Source organism: Mixophyes fleayi, chromosome 3, assembly GCF_038048845.1.
Source record: "Mixophyes fleayi isolate aMixFle1 chromosome 3, aMixFle1.hap1, whole genome shotgun sequence".
Taxonomy (NCBI): Eukaryota; Metazoa; Chordata; class Amphibia; order Anura; family Limnodynastidae; genus Mixophyes; species Mixophyes fleayi.
In genome coordinates, this window is record NC_134404.1 from 264,862,500 (window position 1) to 264,878,783 (window position 16,284).

General features: G+C 41.0%; 1 protein-coding gene across 1 annotated transcript in view; it reads left to right on the plus strand.

Moving 5' to 3' along the window:
• The window catches only part of FNDC1 (fibronectin type III domain containing 1), a 134,761-nt gene that overhangs the window by 89,276 nt on the left and 29,201 nt on the right, over positions 1-16,284 (plus strand). The window contains exons 12-14 of the mRNA XM_075203560.1: positions 341-415; positions 1,233-1,391; positions 4,435-4,665. Coding sequence (XP_075059661.1) covers positions 341-415; positions 1,233-1,391; positions 4,435-4,665 — 465 coding nt within the window. The remainder of the gene's footprint in view (positions 1-340; positions 416-1,232; positions 1,392-4,434; positions 4,666-16,284) is intronic.

Sequence of the window (16,284 nt, forward strand, 5' to 3'; positions counted from 1 at the left end):
TTGGATAAAGTTAGAATTCTGTTGGCCGCGAAGTGACGTGATGGGTCCCCGCAACAGTCCATGGATACACATTGAGTTTTTGCTCAAATCTCCACTCATTTTCTCTCATGTCTCATAGACATGAAAGGGAAAATGAGCAGAGATTTCTATACCTTAATAGCAGGCAATGTGCGCTGCCGGACATCGATTCAATGTCCGCCGGCACCTTGAGGCTAATTCATGCTTCTTCCTAAGAATTTTAATGATTGTAGTTCAACAGCAGGAAAGTTATTTTTTTTTCACTGTCTTTAGGGGATAAACTATTGTGTTATAATGTCTTCATTTCACCCTCTCCTAACAGATAGCTACTCTGGTGAAGACCTAATTGTTACCACTGCAGCTGCAAAGATTATTACGTACCCTGATCTTGATCAAGGTAATAATTATTGACCACACAGGAAATCAACTATTTCATCTGGTGATGACTTGGGTCACTTACCTTCATATATTTAAATATAAGCCAATGTGGTTCAGTAATATTTTAATGAAATTATGTGAAAAATATAATTGTTATAAAGCAAATATCATATTTCTTGGCTTTGAAGGTGCTAGCAAAGAATCATGAAGTTTGTGGGGTCCTTCAGAGAGCATGTATTTAGGTTTGACACTGATTGCATAGAGAACTATGAGCCAATATTTTTCCTTTTATCAGATTAATTAAAATGTCTAGTCAGTGATAAGTCTAACCTTTCTACTACTGAGGCACACTTACATGCAATAAAAACATGTCAATTGCATGATTAAAAAATGCATGAGTCATTTGTGTATGACTCTTTAATATTGCTATGTTATATAATATCTGAAATAAGCATGCTGCTGCTGTTTACTACATGGAACTGTTTCTATATCCCCATGTGTCAAAATCTGGATTGTGGTTTTAAACCTTTAAAAAATCGCTTACTTTACAAACCACACATCAAAACAATTGGAAACCTGTGGTTTAAACAAACCACAGGTTAGTAAATTTACCCTTCTGTCATAAGCTGTATTTTTTATCTGAAAAAATTATTAAATCATGCAAATCAGTGATATTCATATGACACTCAAAATGGTCCAAAACAATATATGCAAAATGGTACTTTTTGTATAATAAATTAATTAATATCTGTAGATTGAAATGTCTATATTGAAAAGTTAGCAATATGTTCCTTTGGTTTACTTTTTAATATAACTTTATAACACAATATTTTCAGACTATGAGCTATTTGAGACCACACAGCAACCAATACCAACAACAACTACAGCAGCAACAACAACAGATTCTCCCATTCTTACTGAAGAATCAGAGATAAAGTCATTTGACCACAACATAGTGTCAGAATTTGATGCATCTGGAAAGAAAAGATTTTCTGGTATGTTAATTATTTTTTTGCCTGAAACTTTTTGCCTCTTTTCTGATCTTCTATTTAAATAATACATACACAAATTAGTTACTTATAGGGTTTGATTTAGAGTTAGCCGCAAAAATATGCTCTGAATGTTGGAATATTATTATTATTATCCTTTATTTGTTAGGCACCACAAGAGTTCGGCAGCGCCGTACATTGCACAAACAGTAGACTATACAGGATAAAACATTACTGAACAATAAATAAAAAATACTAAAACTTCAGAAGCTCCTGGCAGGCTAAGGCAGTAAAGACGGAGCAGAAGAACAGGTATGGAGACAGGAGGGAAGAGGGTCCTACTCAAATGAGCTTACATCCTAAGGGAGGGTGAACAAACCTCAGGCACAAAGGGAGCTGATGATGATGACGTATGTTGCGGAGAAAAGGGGCCAGGAGGAGAGAGGGGAGAACGGGTTAGGTGGAAGGTTGGTAGGCTTGGAGGAACAGGTGAGTTTTAAGTGCCCGTTTGAAGGAGCTTAGATAAGGAGAGAGAGGGATGGAGCGAGGGAGGTTGTTCTAGTGAAGGGGGCTGCACGGGAGAAGTCTTTGATTCTGGAGTGGAAAGTGGTGACCAGAATGGAGGAGAGGCGATGATCATTGGCCGAGCACAGGGAGCGGGCATGAGTGTGAATGGAAAGGAGGTTAGAGATATAGGGAGCAGTAGACTGGGTTAGAGCCTTGTACGTGGTGGTCAGGAGTTTGAAAAGGATTCTGTAGGGGATGGGGAGCCACTGTAGGGTAAGGGAGAGAGGGGATGCGAAGGAGGAGCAGCGAGAGAGGAAGATGAATCTTGTAGCCGCATTGAGAATAGAGCGGAGAGGGGCGAGATGGGAGAGGAGGAGGCCGGTAAGGAGGAGGTTGCAATAATCGAGGCGGGAGATAATGAGTGCGAGGATGATAGTTTTGGTGGCATCCTGAGAGAGTAAGGGCCGGATGCGGGCAATGTTGCAAAGTTGGAAGCGACAGGCTTGGGCAAGGGATTGAATGTGGTAGACGAAAGAAAGAGAGGGGTCGAAGGTAATGCCCAAGCAGTGAAGTTGGGTGACAGAGGAGATGGTGGTGTTGTTAACAGTGATAGAGAGGTCATGGTGGGAGGGGAGCATGGGGGGAGGAAAGACAATGAGTTCAGTTTTAGAGATGTTAATTTTGAGAAAGCGCGAGGACATCCAGGAGGAGATGGCAGAGAGGCAGTCAGATACACAATAGAGGAGGGTGGAGGAAAGATCGGGCGAGGCGATGTAGAGTTGGATGTCGTCAGCATAAAGGTGATACTGAAGACCGAAGGAGGAGATGAGAGCACCAAGGGAGGAGGTATAGAGTGAAAAGAGTAGAGGGCTGAGAACAAAGCTCTGAGGGACTCCAACAGGGAGAGGGGCGGGGAGTGGGGGGAATAAAACTATGGTTGGAAAATTGCTGCTTTATGGTTATATTTTGAGTTGAGTAAGACATGTGAAACTTTAAATACAGCATGTACGTGCAGCCGCAGCAAAGATACGCTCTGGTGTTTAGATGCGGCAGTCATCATCATCAACCTAATAATGATGAATATAGAACAAGGGCTATGTTTGCTTCCTTCTTTGGACCAAATTCAATGATAAGCGCCAAGGGGCTGCTTAGGTAATAATGATGTCTGTCATATCTTTTCTGTTAAAAATAAAATATTGAAATAAAAATAAATAAATAAAAGTGATGGTGTGGGTCCCCTTCGCCTTAAATGAATAGCCAGCACTATCGTTAAACTCTATGCTGGTTAAAGAAGTGGAGACAACGAGCGTGGGGACTCACTTATTGTTGTTGATTTATAAGGCGCCACAGTACCCTACACCACCGGATGGTGAGGAAAACAAGACATACATAAAACAGGGACATACATGGTAGACAAAAATAACTGTAGACATGAGAACAAAACATATTGAGGGCACTGCTCATGAGGGAGCTTACATTCTAATTGGTAGAGGGCACAGCTGAGACAAGAGAAGCAAGTGTGTGTTAGAATGGAGATTGGAACAGTTATGAGGGTGCACTATTGTGGTTAGTATGGGTGGGAGTAGGGTAAGCTCTAATAAAGAGGGGTTTTCAGAGAGCGATTAAAGATTTGAAGGCTGTGGTAGAATGTAATGGGACATTGTAGGGAATTCCATAAGTGGATAGCAGCAGTGGAGAAGTCTTGTAGGTAGGAGTGAGATGTGGTTTCCAGAGATAAGGTTTATCAAAGTGTTAAAAAATTGCAGTGGCAGCTGAGAAATACTTGTCTGAGCAGTAAGGGTTAACTTACTGCCTCACTGGGCGGTCTCAGCAGACACACGCATCCAGGGGCAATCTTTCCAGATTGTGCATGCGGAGGGGAACTGGCAGCCCAGATTTAAGCTGTCCGTTACAGGTGTATGTATTCAAGAAGTAAAACATAAAAAACTATTTTTACAAAACATAGAAAATGAAAAAAACACCTTTACATATTAAAACAGTGTTTTATTCAAAGAATAAACTATATATCAATTATTTTGATTGGTTTTCACTATCCTGGCATGCAATAACATAAGAGTTACAGAGATTGTACAAATACTAGTGTGATACTTGTTAAATAGGCTTCCGCATGCAATTGCCATCTCCTGCAACAGCCGACAAATCCTACTTCTTTACTTTTTGGAGGGGGGGGGGGGGGGTTACCGCTGGCGATAGCAGTGTCAGGTAAGGCTGAGATTGCATAACTAATTATACTAACAATATGATAAGTTATCGATATCACAAGTACTAACAGATAAATCAGTGATGGCATTTTAAAATACATGCTTTAATTGTTGCATTTTAATAACCAGCATAATGGTTTTTTTTAATACAGTAACTGACTATGTTTTGTATATAGTTGCCATAACAGGAAGAACAGGAAAAAAAAGACTACTATTATTTCTAGCACACATTTACAATACAGTTAATCCTACTTTCACATTCATTGCTACATTTGTAAACAAATATTTATATATAATGTTTTTTTTTCTTATCTTCATAGCTCCTTATGTGTCATATATAAGTAAGGACCCAAATACTCCATGTTCTCTCAACGATGCCCTGGAACACTTCCAAGTGGAGAATCTAGCAGATCTTATACCTAAGGAAATAAAAGATGACGTTTTACCTCCCCAAAAGATCTCATATAATATCACTGTTGTGGCTGTAGAAGGTTGTCATTCCTTTGTCATTCTAGACTGGGCTAAACCCAAGACAGGAGATTACATCACAGGTAACAGTGATTCAGTTTATCTCTAAGTTTTATGTGTACAGCGTACAGGGTACGTGGCTTGTGTGGTTTAATGGTTTAAGACTAGTGCTACACTAGCAGTTATTACTTTCTTCATTGCACAATTGTCTGAAATGATTCACATTAGACTCTTCAGTTTGTGTCCATTGGTTACAGATCATGAGATTTGTCTCATGCTACTAATCTCACATAAACACTAGGCTAAAAATGGCTTGTGTTATCCTAGCCTTAATGGAGACAGGCAGGTGCCCCTGTACATGCAGGATTTGTAATAAGAAAGTTAGGTGTGGAGCAGACACTGGCATAGTATCCTAGTAAAGGTATAGTGCACAAATAAATAAGAACCAGATCATCTCTATGATGAAATTAATAATCACTTGTATGACATCTTTTCTCTTAGTACAGTTGTTGGCTGAATAAGTCACCGTTAAGGTATATCACAAAAATGATCCCAAAGCTGGCACTCTCAATGATTGGGACTGTCACTGTGCATAGTCTCAACGCTACCAAGGCCATCTCACTCACCCTGCTCTCACATTTCTTCATGGTATCCCTTCTTGCTCTGCCACTCTTGGAAAATACAGGTAGATCGTCTCTACACACACTCACCTCTCAGAATGCCTCTCAAAGTGAACAACCATACTCCTAACACATATTTTTCTGCCAAGTCAGGCTGACAGCACATGGTTTGATTGCATCTCCTGAACCCTTACCGTGACTCAGATTGATATAACTATCTACTCTTTGCCTCTCACTGGGTTCCACAGACTCCCTCTCTGAACTTAGGCTCTCTCTTTCTCTCTTTCTCTCTCTCTCTCTCTCTGGCACTTTATTACACTTCTCGTACCAGTGAAATTCTGAAATCTACCTTTCGAAACCCATACTGAGTTATAATTAACACTGAGTGGTTGGCACTATCTCTAGCCCCAGTGTCCAGAGGGAAGTCAAAGGAATCACTCACCAAAAAGAAAATTTATGCCAAAACTGAATGAGTTAAACTGTGTTCCAGGTTTTCCCTTTTTCTAACTCAAAGCTAGAAGGTTTCAACAGTTACCGGAGAAATTGAAATGTTCCAGTCCTGACACTCCCCCCACTGGCACATAACAAAAGTGGCGTTATTCACTTCCACATCACTCGGGTGCATTACTCGGGCACATCCATACAAGTGGGAATTACACTAGAATAGAGCCATTGGAAATTAATTTATAGAAACAGTGGAACACAGAATAATCTCATTCATACTATTAGTGATGCACAATATTTATTGAGTAAACTTTATGCTGGCCACACAACCAGTAAGAACAGCACCATATTGGCAAATTGCTCCAAAATATCTGCATATACTACATATGTGCTGCCACATGGTTGACATTTCCAAGGATGAACCAATTGAAATTGATCTGATAATTTTTATTCACGCCTGAAATTAAGATGAGCCCTGTCAGGCTATGTGCGCACTCATCTATCTCTCATGTGGCTCTCTAGCATGCAGGTTAGGAGCAGTTGTATGATTCACATGACGTCAGATGCAAAATTGTGAGAAGAAATACGCCCGTGCTTGTTATATCCCATATTATATATGGTACCAGCTGTGTGCCAAAATAAATGCCCATATATGTATACAAAACAAACAGTTGTTGTCAGTGCTTATCCTTAACACTGCACTGTGCTATTTTAATCAAAACATTTAAGCCTGCATCCCAGCATCAGGGGCACCTCATTATATGCAGGTCCTACACTGACCTATATGCTTTAAACACTATTAAGATGCAGTTAAAATCGGATGCACTCACCTCCCAGGTACAGGGGCTTGCATCTAACTAGGGCTGGCTTGTGAGCCACATATGCAAAAATGTGAGATGAAGTAAAAACATTTAACTGTCCAAAGGTATCTAGAGGAAGTGCACAGGAGCATATTTTTACACGCTAAATAAATCACTAATATTCTTGTCTAAACAATAAATGTCAAATACAATGTCATATATAATAAATCAACTGTAAATTGATAGTTAAATAATTATGACAGTCTGTAGGAGTTAAGATTGTAGAGTTTGTGGCCAATATTTCAACGTGAAAAGGGCTTTATGCTGTGCTGTAGATCCTAACCTCTCCTGTACAGAAATAATCTTATAGAGAAATTCATCATTATCTTGGTGCAATAAAAATGTGTCTTGGAGACATTTCTGACAGCTGTTCAGGAAACTGCCAATGGACCTGTGCCATATAGAATTTGTCAAGGACATGCTCATAGTTTACAAACTGACAACTGTATGTAACATACTGGATTTAAGTTATGGTTAGATGTTTCTCGTGTGTATATATATATATATATATATATATATATATATATATATTTATTTATTTATTTATTTATTTATTTAAATAGATTAGTATGTTTTTTTAATATTCACCCTAAAAATCAGGATGGTGTTCTCGAAATTTTAAACCTTGAGAAATCAATTTCTAGAAAGGAAAGGAGCGGGTAAAGTCTCTAGTTAGAAGGATTTATCCGCAGCTTTGTCACTGACAAGACCCAACATCCATCCATATCAGAAAAGTACTGTTTTTTAGATGTTTAGCTTTATTACCATGTGTATTTGATGTTTATTCCTATAGAATTGTATATAGACAGCTGTAAGTACCACCGCAAATACTACCTACTACCAGTATATTAATCTAACTGTTACCTGACAAAGGTCATGATTTTTATTACAAAGACAATATTACACACGTAGCCATGCTAATCTTTTACATTAAAAAAATGTAAGATGCTGCAACAGACAAGCAACTTCTGGACTTCATGGTAGATTATTTAATTTGCTTGCAAGGGCCCCATGTAACAGCTCCATGCAACAAATTCCAATACATTAACAGCTAAGGAAATAGCATGGGACTGTTCATAGCAAATGAAAATACAAATGTAATCTCTGGCATGTAACAGTGTTGCCTCATTCTACAGAATTTATTTCAACCAAGTTATCAGATGAAATGTGCTTTGGAGGATGGAGCCGTGGATCATTCTTAGTAATTTATAATATCCATATATTTCACAGGAGAGGGTTAATTATGCCATGTATCTGTGCTATGTGCAGATGTGGTTAATATTCATTTTATCTGATCAAACTCAGAGGAGTTCATTCAAAAATGTTTTCCCCATGCCGTTCACTTAGTTTCTGATGAGCATGAGAAAGAAGGGTATGTTTGGAAAGTAGCCAACATGTCATATTTTTTCAATTCCGAGAAGAATGTTATCTGGTTCGATAAGCTGTACTTACATCCAAAATATGAATTTTTGAATGTTATTAGCTAGCATTATGTAAAGGAATATGTGAAAAATATAATATTTGAAGCAATTTGAAGGCAGTTTGATTGTTTTGATTTGCTGCCAAACTGTTAAAGTCATACTTGCCAACTCTCCCGGAATGTCCGGGAGACTCCCGCATTTTGCTAGAGTCTCATGGACTCCCTGGAGAGTGCGGCAATCTCCCGGCTCTGCCCACTTCCTAGTGAAGTAGGCAGAATTAGGTCCAAAACGCTGCGATTCACCGGGAATCGCTGCGTTTGGTCCCGCCCCCTGCTGTAAAAAGACGTGTTTGCATCATTACGTCACAGGGGCTGGTCCAAAATGACGCAAATTTTGGAGCCCCGCCCCCATCACGCCCACCTTCCCCAGCAGGCTTCATGAAGCCAACTTTAGAAAGTTGGCAGGTATGGTTAAAGTTGACTTGAGAACTTGAGTTTGCAAAACCTAAAGGCAGGTGCCAGAAGATGTATGTAGGAATGTATACAAAATGAAACAGCAAATAGTTATTTGTTATATTTACTGGCCTGTAATTTGAGAGGACAGAAGTGTGAATGGTGACAGCATCACCAATCATAAACCAATTTGAGTCACATGCTTTGACAGGAAGCGTAATAAATAAGCACAAATTATACCCTTATACTGGCCATGCAAGGTAGGATCCTGTCACTCTGTTGGTGGGATTCATGCATGATGAAAAATAATCCGTTCAATCTCAGATATGCCATTTTGTTTAAAGGTCACACACATTGATGTTGCTGTGTGTTTGGACAGCTTTATTTTCCTTACAGTAGAAAACCAAGATTATTTTAGGGGCTTATATGGCAAACATATCTGAAAATCAAAATCAAATTCTTAACTAGTCTTATTCCTGATCAGTGAAGCACACACTACAGTGTTACTAAAGCTTCTTTTGTTAGTAAGATGTGGACAAGTGCTTTCAGTATAACTCATATAACTTTTTTATAACAATACTTTAGAACCATATGGATAATTTTCAAATGCAACCACAGAGCAAAATGCATAGCGAAAAAAAACCTGTTCAGGCATCTGTGTTGATGTTACTGGGTCACAGTTGGATGGAGTCTGCATCCAGCTACGGCAGATGGAAGCTGGAACTGATCCAGATGTGAAGCACATGTCTGTTACTTGGGATAGTACATTGGTTGGGGAGGAAATATAGTTAACACAGGTTGCTCCAAAACTAACTTACCAAAGAACATTTTGTAACATTTACATAAGTAAATTTGAGATGTATATAATATACTATTAGTTACATAGCTGGTTTGCTATGTATGAAAATATTTCTCTACTTGGATATACATCTGAGGATATTCGGGTTTACTTAAACATAACTATGTATTGAGAATAGATTCTATGCACCCAATAAACTATAGACAGATGGTTTACATCTTATGCCTTAGTATTAAGCCGGGTGTCTGCATGCATTTTAACTTGAAAATAAGCTTTTGTTTCAGTATATTATAAGAGTTTTAATTTTATAGTGAAATTAATTTAATTAGTATGTGTACGTGCACTATAAATATAGCATAGCATATTACAAATAGGCAACATTGTGGAAACTTTTTTTAAAATAAAAATAAATAAATTCATATTGCTATGGGCCTTTGATTGTACATGATTTTTCAAAAAGTCTAGTAAAGTGACTTGTTAATTCCTGTTATGGGTACTCGAGACTGGGTGTTCTCCCAGAAATGTTGTTTTTGGAAATGCTTTCACTCTTATTTGTGTTTAGCGCTAGTGCACAGGGTTTTCCTATGCCCGCGTCACATAATGTTATGCTGTCTGTAGACCAAGGAGCTGTAATTGGCTCATGCCAGTGCAGTAGCAATGCTGCATGAAAAAGCACTGATATGCATATGAGCTTCTTTACATAATGCAGGACAAATGTGACTGAAATGGACATACTGATGGCTCTGTTACCGAATTTTCTCTACTGTATGCCAAAGGAAAAATAGCACTCAGCACATTGAATTAACATTGCGTAGTACAGTGTTGTACATTATGTTCTTGATGGTGTGAATATATTTCTTGTAGCAACTGATATTTCAAACAGGTGTTGATAAGGAATGCTATAAATAAGACATTTTCATTGACTACAATAGAAAGGTAAATGTGCTGTTAAAAAAGATATGCAGTGCAAAGCATTAGGAGTACATATTAAAAGGACAAGTGGACTGACATGCAGTTCAAACATATAACCAGATAATATGCTGGTATCCTTGTTTCATGTTGTTTGGTTCATATTCCTGTTTCATCCATATCAAAGTATCGGAAGTAACCTTTCATAAATCACAGGCACAAGATAATCTTCAGAAGGTCTTTCAAAGTTTGGACTTTGTTATAAAGGATACGAAAAGTCATCACTTCTGTCAGTTTACTTTCAATCCTAAATCATGAAGGATCACCTCTGTATCTATGTATAAAACTCAAGAGAAGTGTTACATAATACTTTCCAGATGCATGAAGCTTATGGACTTAATCATGCTATTCTTACTTTCTTACTATTGTGATGTTATGTCTTCCAAATTGCGGGGACATTGGGTCTGTACTGTCAAAAATGTGACTTAGGGGTAAATGTAATATGTAGACATATTTGTCCATATGGAACTCGAGCAAATATACAGTATTTAATGTAACATCAGGGTACAGATGGTATACTGCTGGCCTCTAAGCAGTGTTATGTTGAAGTGATTCCTACATCTGTCCCACTTGCTCATCCCTTTACTAGGTAACTTTAGACTAGTATAAAATTTACACCACTGCTCTTTCCTCCTAAGTATAATATTAAACAACTAGTGAAAGCAAAGGGAACAAAATGCATTTGCTTCTTTCAAATCTTATGCCTTTATGTAATAGTAGACTTCATCTTAGCATACACATCTTGGGCAATCATGGCATTTCAACTTGGATGTGGTTGCACTGCTTTTAGCAAATGCCCCTGAATATTCATATAATGTTTAACTTTAAACCTAATAAGAGGTCAAAACATGGTGTCATGAATCTACTTGAACTGAGGCCTACCTGCTGGTATTGACACTGTTAATCTTGAAGGAGCGGAGTCTAAACGTGTCTCTGGTCTTTGCCAGGGACCCTAGCAAGGGAGTTTAGAGTTTGCTGCAGAGGGTGAACAGGCGTGGTCATACAATCCGGGGTCAGAACCGTACAGGCATATAGGATACCAAGTGAACAGGCAATAGCAGAGTGAGGGAGTCAGAGGTCAAGCCAGGAGATCCAAATAAGCCAGAAGGAGAATCCAGGAGCAGGGTCCATTCTGATTGATTGTTGGAGGAGAAATACCTCAAGATTCTGATTTACTCGCTCGTTTTACCGTTGGTTTGGGGATGGTAGCCTGAGGAAAACTTCAACCCGACTCCCAAAAGCTTACAGAAAGCTCTCCAGCTGATCGAGATACAAATTGAACTCCACAATCAGATTTTATCTCTTGTGAACATCCGTGGAGGCAGAAGACTTCCTTGATAAACACTTCAGGCAGAAGGAAGACCCTTTAATGGAATGAAATGAGCCACCTTCGAAAATCTATCAACGACCATCCAAATTGAATCTAATCCATTTCTGGGAGGTAAGTCAGTGATGAAATCTAACCCAAGGACGTTTTGGGACTGGCAGAGGTGAGAGCACTCCTGCCGGACGATGTCTGGAGTCTTGCTCTGGGCACAGACCACACAAGGTGTGACACATTCGTGGACATCAGCCCGAAGAGTCAGCCACCAATAACACTGGGACAGTAATGCACGGGTCTTCTTGAACCTGGCATGACCTGCAAATTTAGAAGAGTGAGCCCAGCAAAGTGCCTTCATGCGGAGGTGTGGATCAATGTACGAACAGCCAGCTGGGGGAGTCCTGGGAGAGGATCTAGTGAGGGCGATGATGCTGGAAGGTGTGAGAATCCGTTGAGGTTTGGAAACAGGAAGCAAATCAAATTCAATGAAGGATCGGGATAAGTCATCTGCTCGGAAACTCTGGACCCCGCAACAGTAAGTGTGTCTCAAGTTGAAGAACGAAGACCATTGGGCTTGACGAGGGTTCAAATAGTAGGCATCCCGGAGGTAAATAAGGTTATTGTGATCTGTAAATAGTGTGATTGGGTGGATGGCTCCCTCCAGGAAGTGGTGCCACTCTTCTAAAGCGGACTTAATAGCAAGTAATTCTTTATCCCCTATGCCATAGTTATGTTCTGGAGGGGAAAACTTCCTGGAGAAAAATCCACAGGGACAAAAGACACCAAGAGAGATTCCAGCAAAAGCACTGCTCCTACCCCGAAAGAAGAAGTGTCTACTTCTAGGAAAAAGGTCTATCTTGGTGAGGCTGGAGCAGGACAGGTGCAATTTTCAGAGAATCGAATGCCTAGATGGCCTCAGGGGTCCATTTTCTGGGATTGGATGATTTTCTGGTAATCGCTGTAATTGGAGCTATTAAAGTGGAGAATTGCTTGATAAATTGCTTATAGTAATTGGCAAACCCAATGAAATGTTGCACCGCTTTCAATTCCAAAAGTCGAGGCCAATTGATGATTACAGACAGTTTTTCAGGATCCATCTGCAACTGTGAGCTAGAGACAATGTACCCCAAGAACGGATTCCGGGAAACCTCAAGATCAGAGGTGGGAGAGAACTTCTCTCACATGAGAACGATGTGAAGGGAGGTCAGGAGAGAAGATCAGAATATTGTCCAAGTATATTACAACTAAACTGTAGAGAAGATCCTGGAAAACTTTGTTGATGAAGGACTGAAACACAGCTAGAGCATTACAAAGCCCAAAAGGTATAACAAAATACTCAAAGTGTCCTTCGTGGGTACTAAAGGCAGTCTTCCATTCGTCTCCCTTCCAGATACGGATTAGATTATAAGCTCCCCGTTGGTCCAGTTTGGAGAAGATTTTGGAGCCGCTAATCATATCAAACAACTCAGGGATGAGTGGAAGGGTATACCTGTTCTTGATGGTTATGGCCTTTGTGAGGATACAGGGTTTAATGTAACCTTCTGTGCCGCACAGCTGGCCTACCCGGTACCTATCCAAGGTTTAACATCACCCAGGCAAATATCCGAAAATAACATAAATAAGTTTATTTAACAAAATGGTAGCACAAAACAGCAACAACAGATGTAAATAATAATAACTTGCAACAAATATCACTACACTACAGTCTGGCACAGACAACATACAGGGTATAATGAAAACACCTCACCCATATCCTTGTTACTTTCAGGGACTGCTGCCTCTCTCCTTTAAGACTACCAGCAAATGTAGTGGTCTTATGTCACTGTCACTCCGCTTTCGGCGGACACACAGCTCTCCAAGACCTGGAGAGGTAGATCAGGGCACGGCAGTACTCAAGGGACTGATTGTCCCTTTCCTGTCAGGGGCAGAGCTTAATACATCTCAACGCCAGCCTGACCTCAGCTATCACTCTTAAGTGAATGCCAATTTGTTGTCCTCTAGAACTTTCTTTTAAACCCAGAAATGTCCTCATCGGTAATTCCAGGACCAGCCTGATTGGTCCTTTCCTTTCTCTACCTTTTCACAGGTAAACATACCGCCCAGGGGATCGCAGATGAATCATTCCTGATTTAATTAGGAACAGATATTGTTATGTGGCTATACAGGAAAGTTTGTTTAAACAGAGATCAGTATCCAGACACCTTTACATTTAAATACACAATGCAGTCCTCTGCCATTAAACATAGAGCTCTGTCTCTGGGCCTTTTTTTATGCTAGCACACACAGACTCACAGCTAAAGGAAGGCAGTAACCCCCCTGGTGTAATATACATTCATACAGGACTGGTGGACAATAACCCTTTTTGCCTAGACTGAAACAATGGCCTGGTCTGCATGCTAACTATACAGGCTGCAAGTTACTTCAAAACAGAATATACACAAGCTTAAATATGACTGACAAATATTGGGAAACCAGAGGGCTATAAAAAGTATATGTTTGATAGTCCGCAGTCACCTCATTACCTCACAGCCTTCAACTGCCAGTCAATACAAGAGCGCAAAGACTCATCCTTCTTTAACAAAAAAGAAACCGGAGCCTGCCGGGGAAGAAGATTTTCTCATAAAGCCTCGTTGGAGATTTGCAGCAATGTATCGAGACATTGCCTGATTTTCAGGGAGCAAGAGGGGGTAAATATTGACCCTAGGATTAGGTTTATCAGGTAATAAATCAATAGGGAAATCCCAAGGGTGATGTGGAGGAAGAATTTCAGATGCAACCTTGCAGAAGGCATCCTGGAAGGTGGCTTAAGGAGCTGGGAGCTCCAGCTGAGAGGAGGAGAAACAGAAAGAAATGGAGGATTTTCCTGATTTGATACTAGAGAGACGTTTCTTAAAACACTGAGATCCCCAAGAGATAACTTGGGGGAACTCTAGTTGAATTGAGGTGCATGGAGTCGGAGCCACGCAAGAACCAGAATGACAGAATTGATGGATTGGGGAAGAACCAGAAACTCAATAGACTCCATATGTAACACCCCTACCGTTGGTAACTTGATGCCCATCCCTGGCAGTAAGGAACAATGGCTGAGGCAAAATTCGGGTAGGTATATAAAGTTGCCTAGCCAAAGTGGCGGAGATGAAATTTCCTGCAGAGCCGGAGTCCACAAAGACAGACGTTACAAGGGGACCGACAGGAGTATCCAGAGAGATGGACATCAAGAAGTCTGGACTAACAGAGGTGTATGGAGAAGTACATTTGACTCCCCCTTGATTGGCCTCTCTGTCACCGGCTAGGAGGAGGCATTTCCCGGGCTCTTAGTGCAGGTAGATAACATATGGCTGGGTTCCCCACAGTAAGGACAGAGATTTTAGAGATTTTGCTCGAAACGTCTCTCTATTTCTTCAGGGGAGGGACGAGATCGACTTATCTGCATAGGTTCATCGGGAGGAACTGGGTTTTTGGAAGCAGGGGACAAGGTGTGGAGTTAAGTGTTTGGCGAAGGACATTTTGTGTGATCGTTCCCGAAACCGTAGGCCAATCCTGTTGCACGGGTAAATAAGGGAATCCAGACCCACAGGAAGCTCAACTCATCCTTCACACAATCTGCCAGGCCTTGCCAAAAGGTTGCCACTAATGCTTCGGTATTCTACTACAACTCTGATGTTAGAGTACGAAACTGCACTGTATACTGGCCTGCAGTCTGAGAGCCTTGGTGCAAATTCAAGAGGCTGGAGGCTGCAGAGGAGACCTGCCCGGGCTCATCAAATATCTTGTGGAAAGCTTCGATGAACGATGAGCCGTTCTGCCGGAGGGGATCGTTCCATTCCCATAAGGGAGAGGCCCAAGCCAACGCCTGCCCAGAGAGCAAGGAAATGATAAATGTTACCTTGACCCATTCAGAAGGGAAGGATCCAGCGTTACACTCAAAGAGAATCAGACATAGATTCAAAAAACCCAGACACTTCTTAGGATCTCCGTCAAACTTTTCCGGTGATGGGAGGTATAGCGATGAAGTGGAGACTGCTGCAGGGGTGGAAAAAGGTACGGTAACCATGGAGATAGTGACGGCCACAGCCTGAGACGACCACAGCCGACTCCAGTCTAGTGGCGACTCCCTGGATGCATTGAAGCAGGTGGGCCTTTTCATATTCTTGTTTCTCTACCCTGTGAGCCATGTAGTAGCAAATCACGAACAGACGGTACACTAGATCCTTCAGTAGACATGGACAAAGTATACTGTCACGAATCTACTTGAACTGATGCCTACCTGCTGATATTGACACTGCTAGTCTAGAAGGTGCGGAGCCTATTGCGCCTCTGGTCTTCGCCAGGGACCCCCGCAAGGGAGTTTGCTGCAGAGACGCACCCTCCCAGGTAGCCACCAGTGAAGCAGAGGGTGAGGGAGAGTCAGGGAGTCAGAGGTCAAGCCAGGAAATTCAAATAAGCCAGAAGGAGAATTCAGGAGCAGGGTTAGTAAAGCCGGGTCAGTAACCAAGGAGACAATCAGGGTGCTGGGAATCAGACTGAAGTGCTGGAGCATAAGGGGATCTTGATACTCTGGCGCCCAAATGGTGCCAGCGAATCCCTAAAATAATACATCATGTTTCCTGATTCGTGGCAGTGGGATCGACGTTCAGGATTAGCTGACCGCCGACAGGAGGAAGTGAAGAGCGTCCTGTTGCCTGGCAAGGAAGACACGGGAGGTCTGCGAATGCGCCGGCCGCTGTCTGGATTTTGGAGAAAAGAAGCGTCCCATTGCTAGGCAACGGGGCGCGGTTGCCCGGCAGAAAAAGGAATCCATCCAAGGCACTTCCTG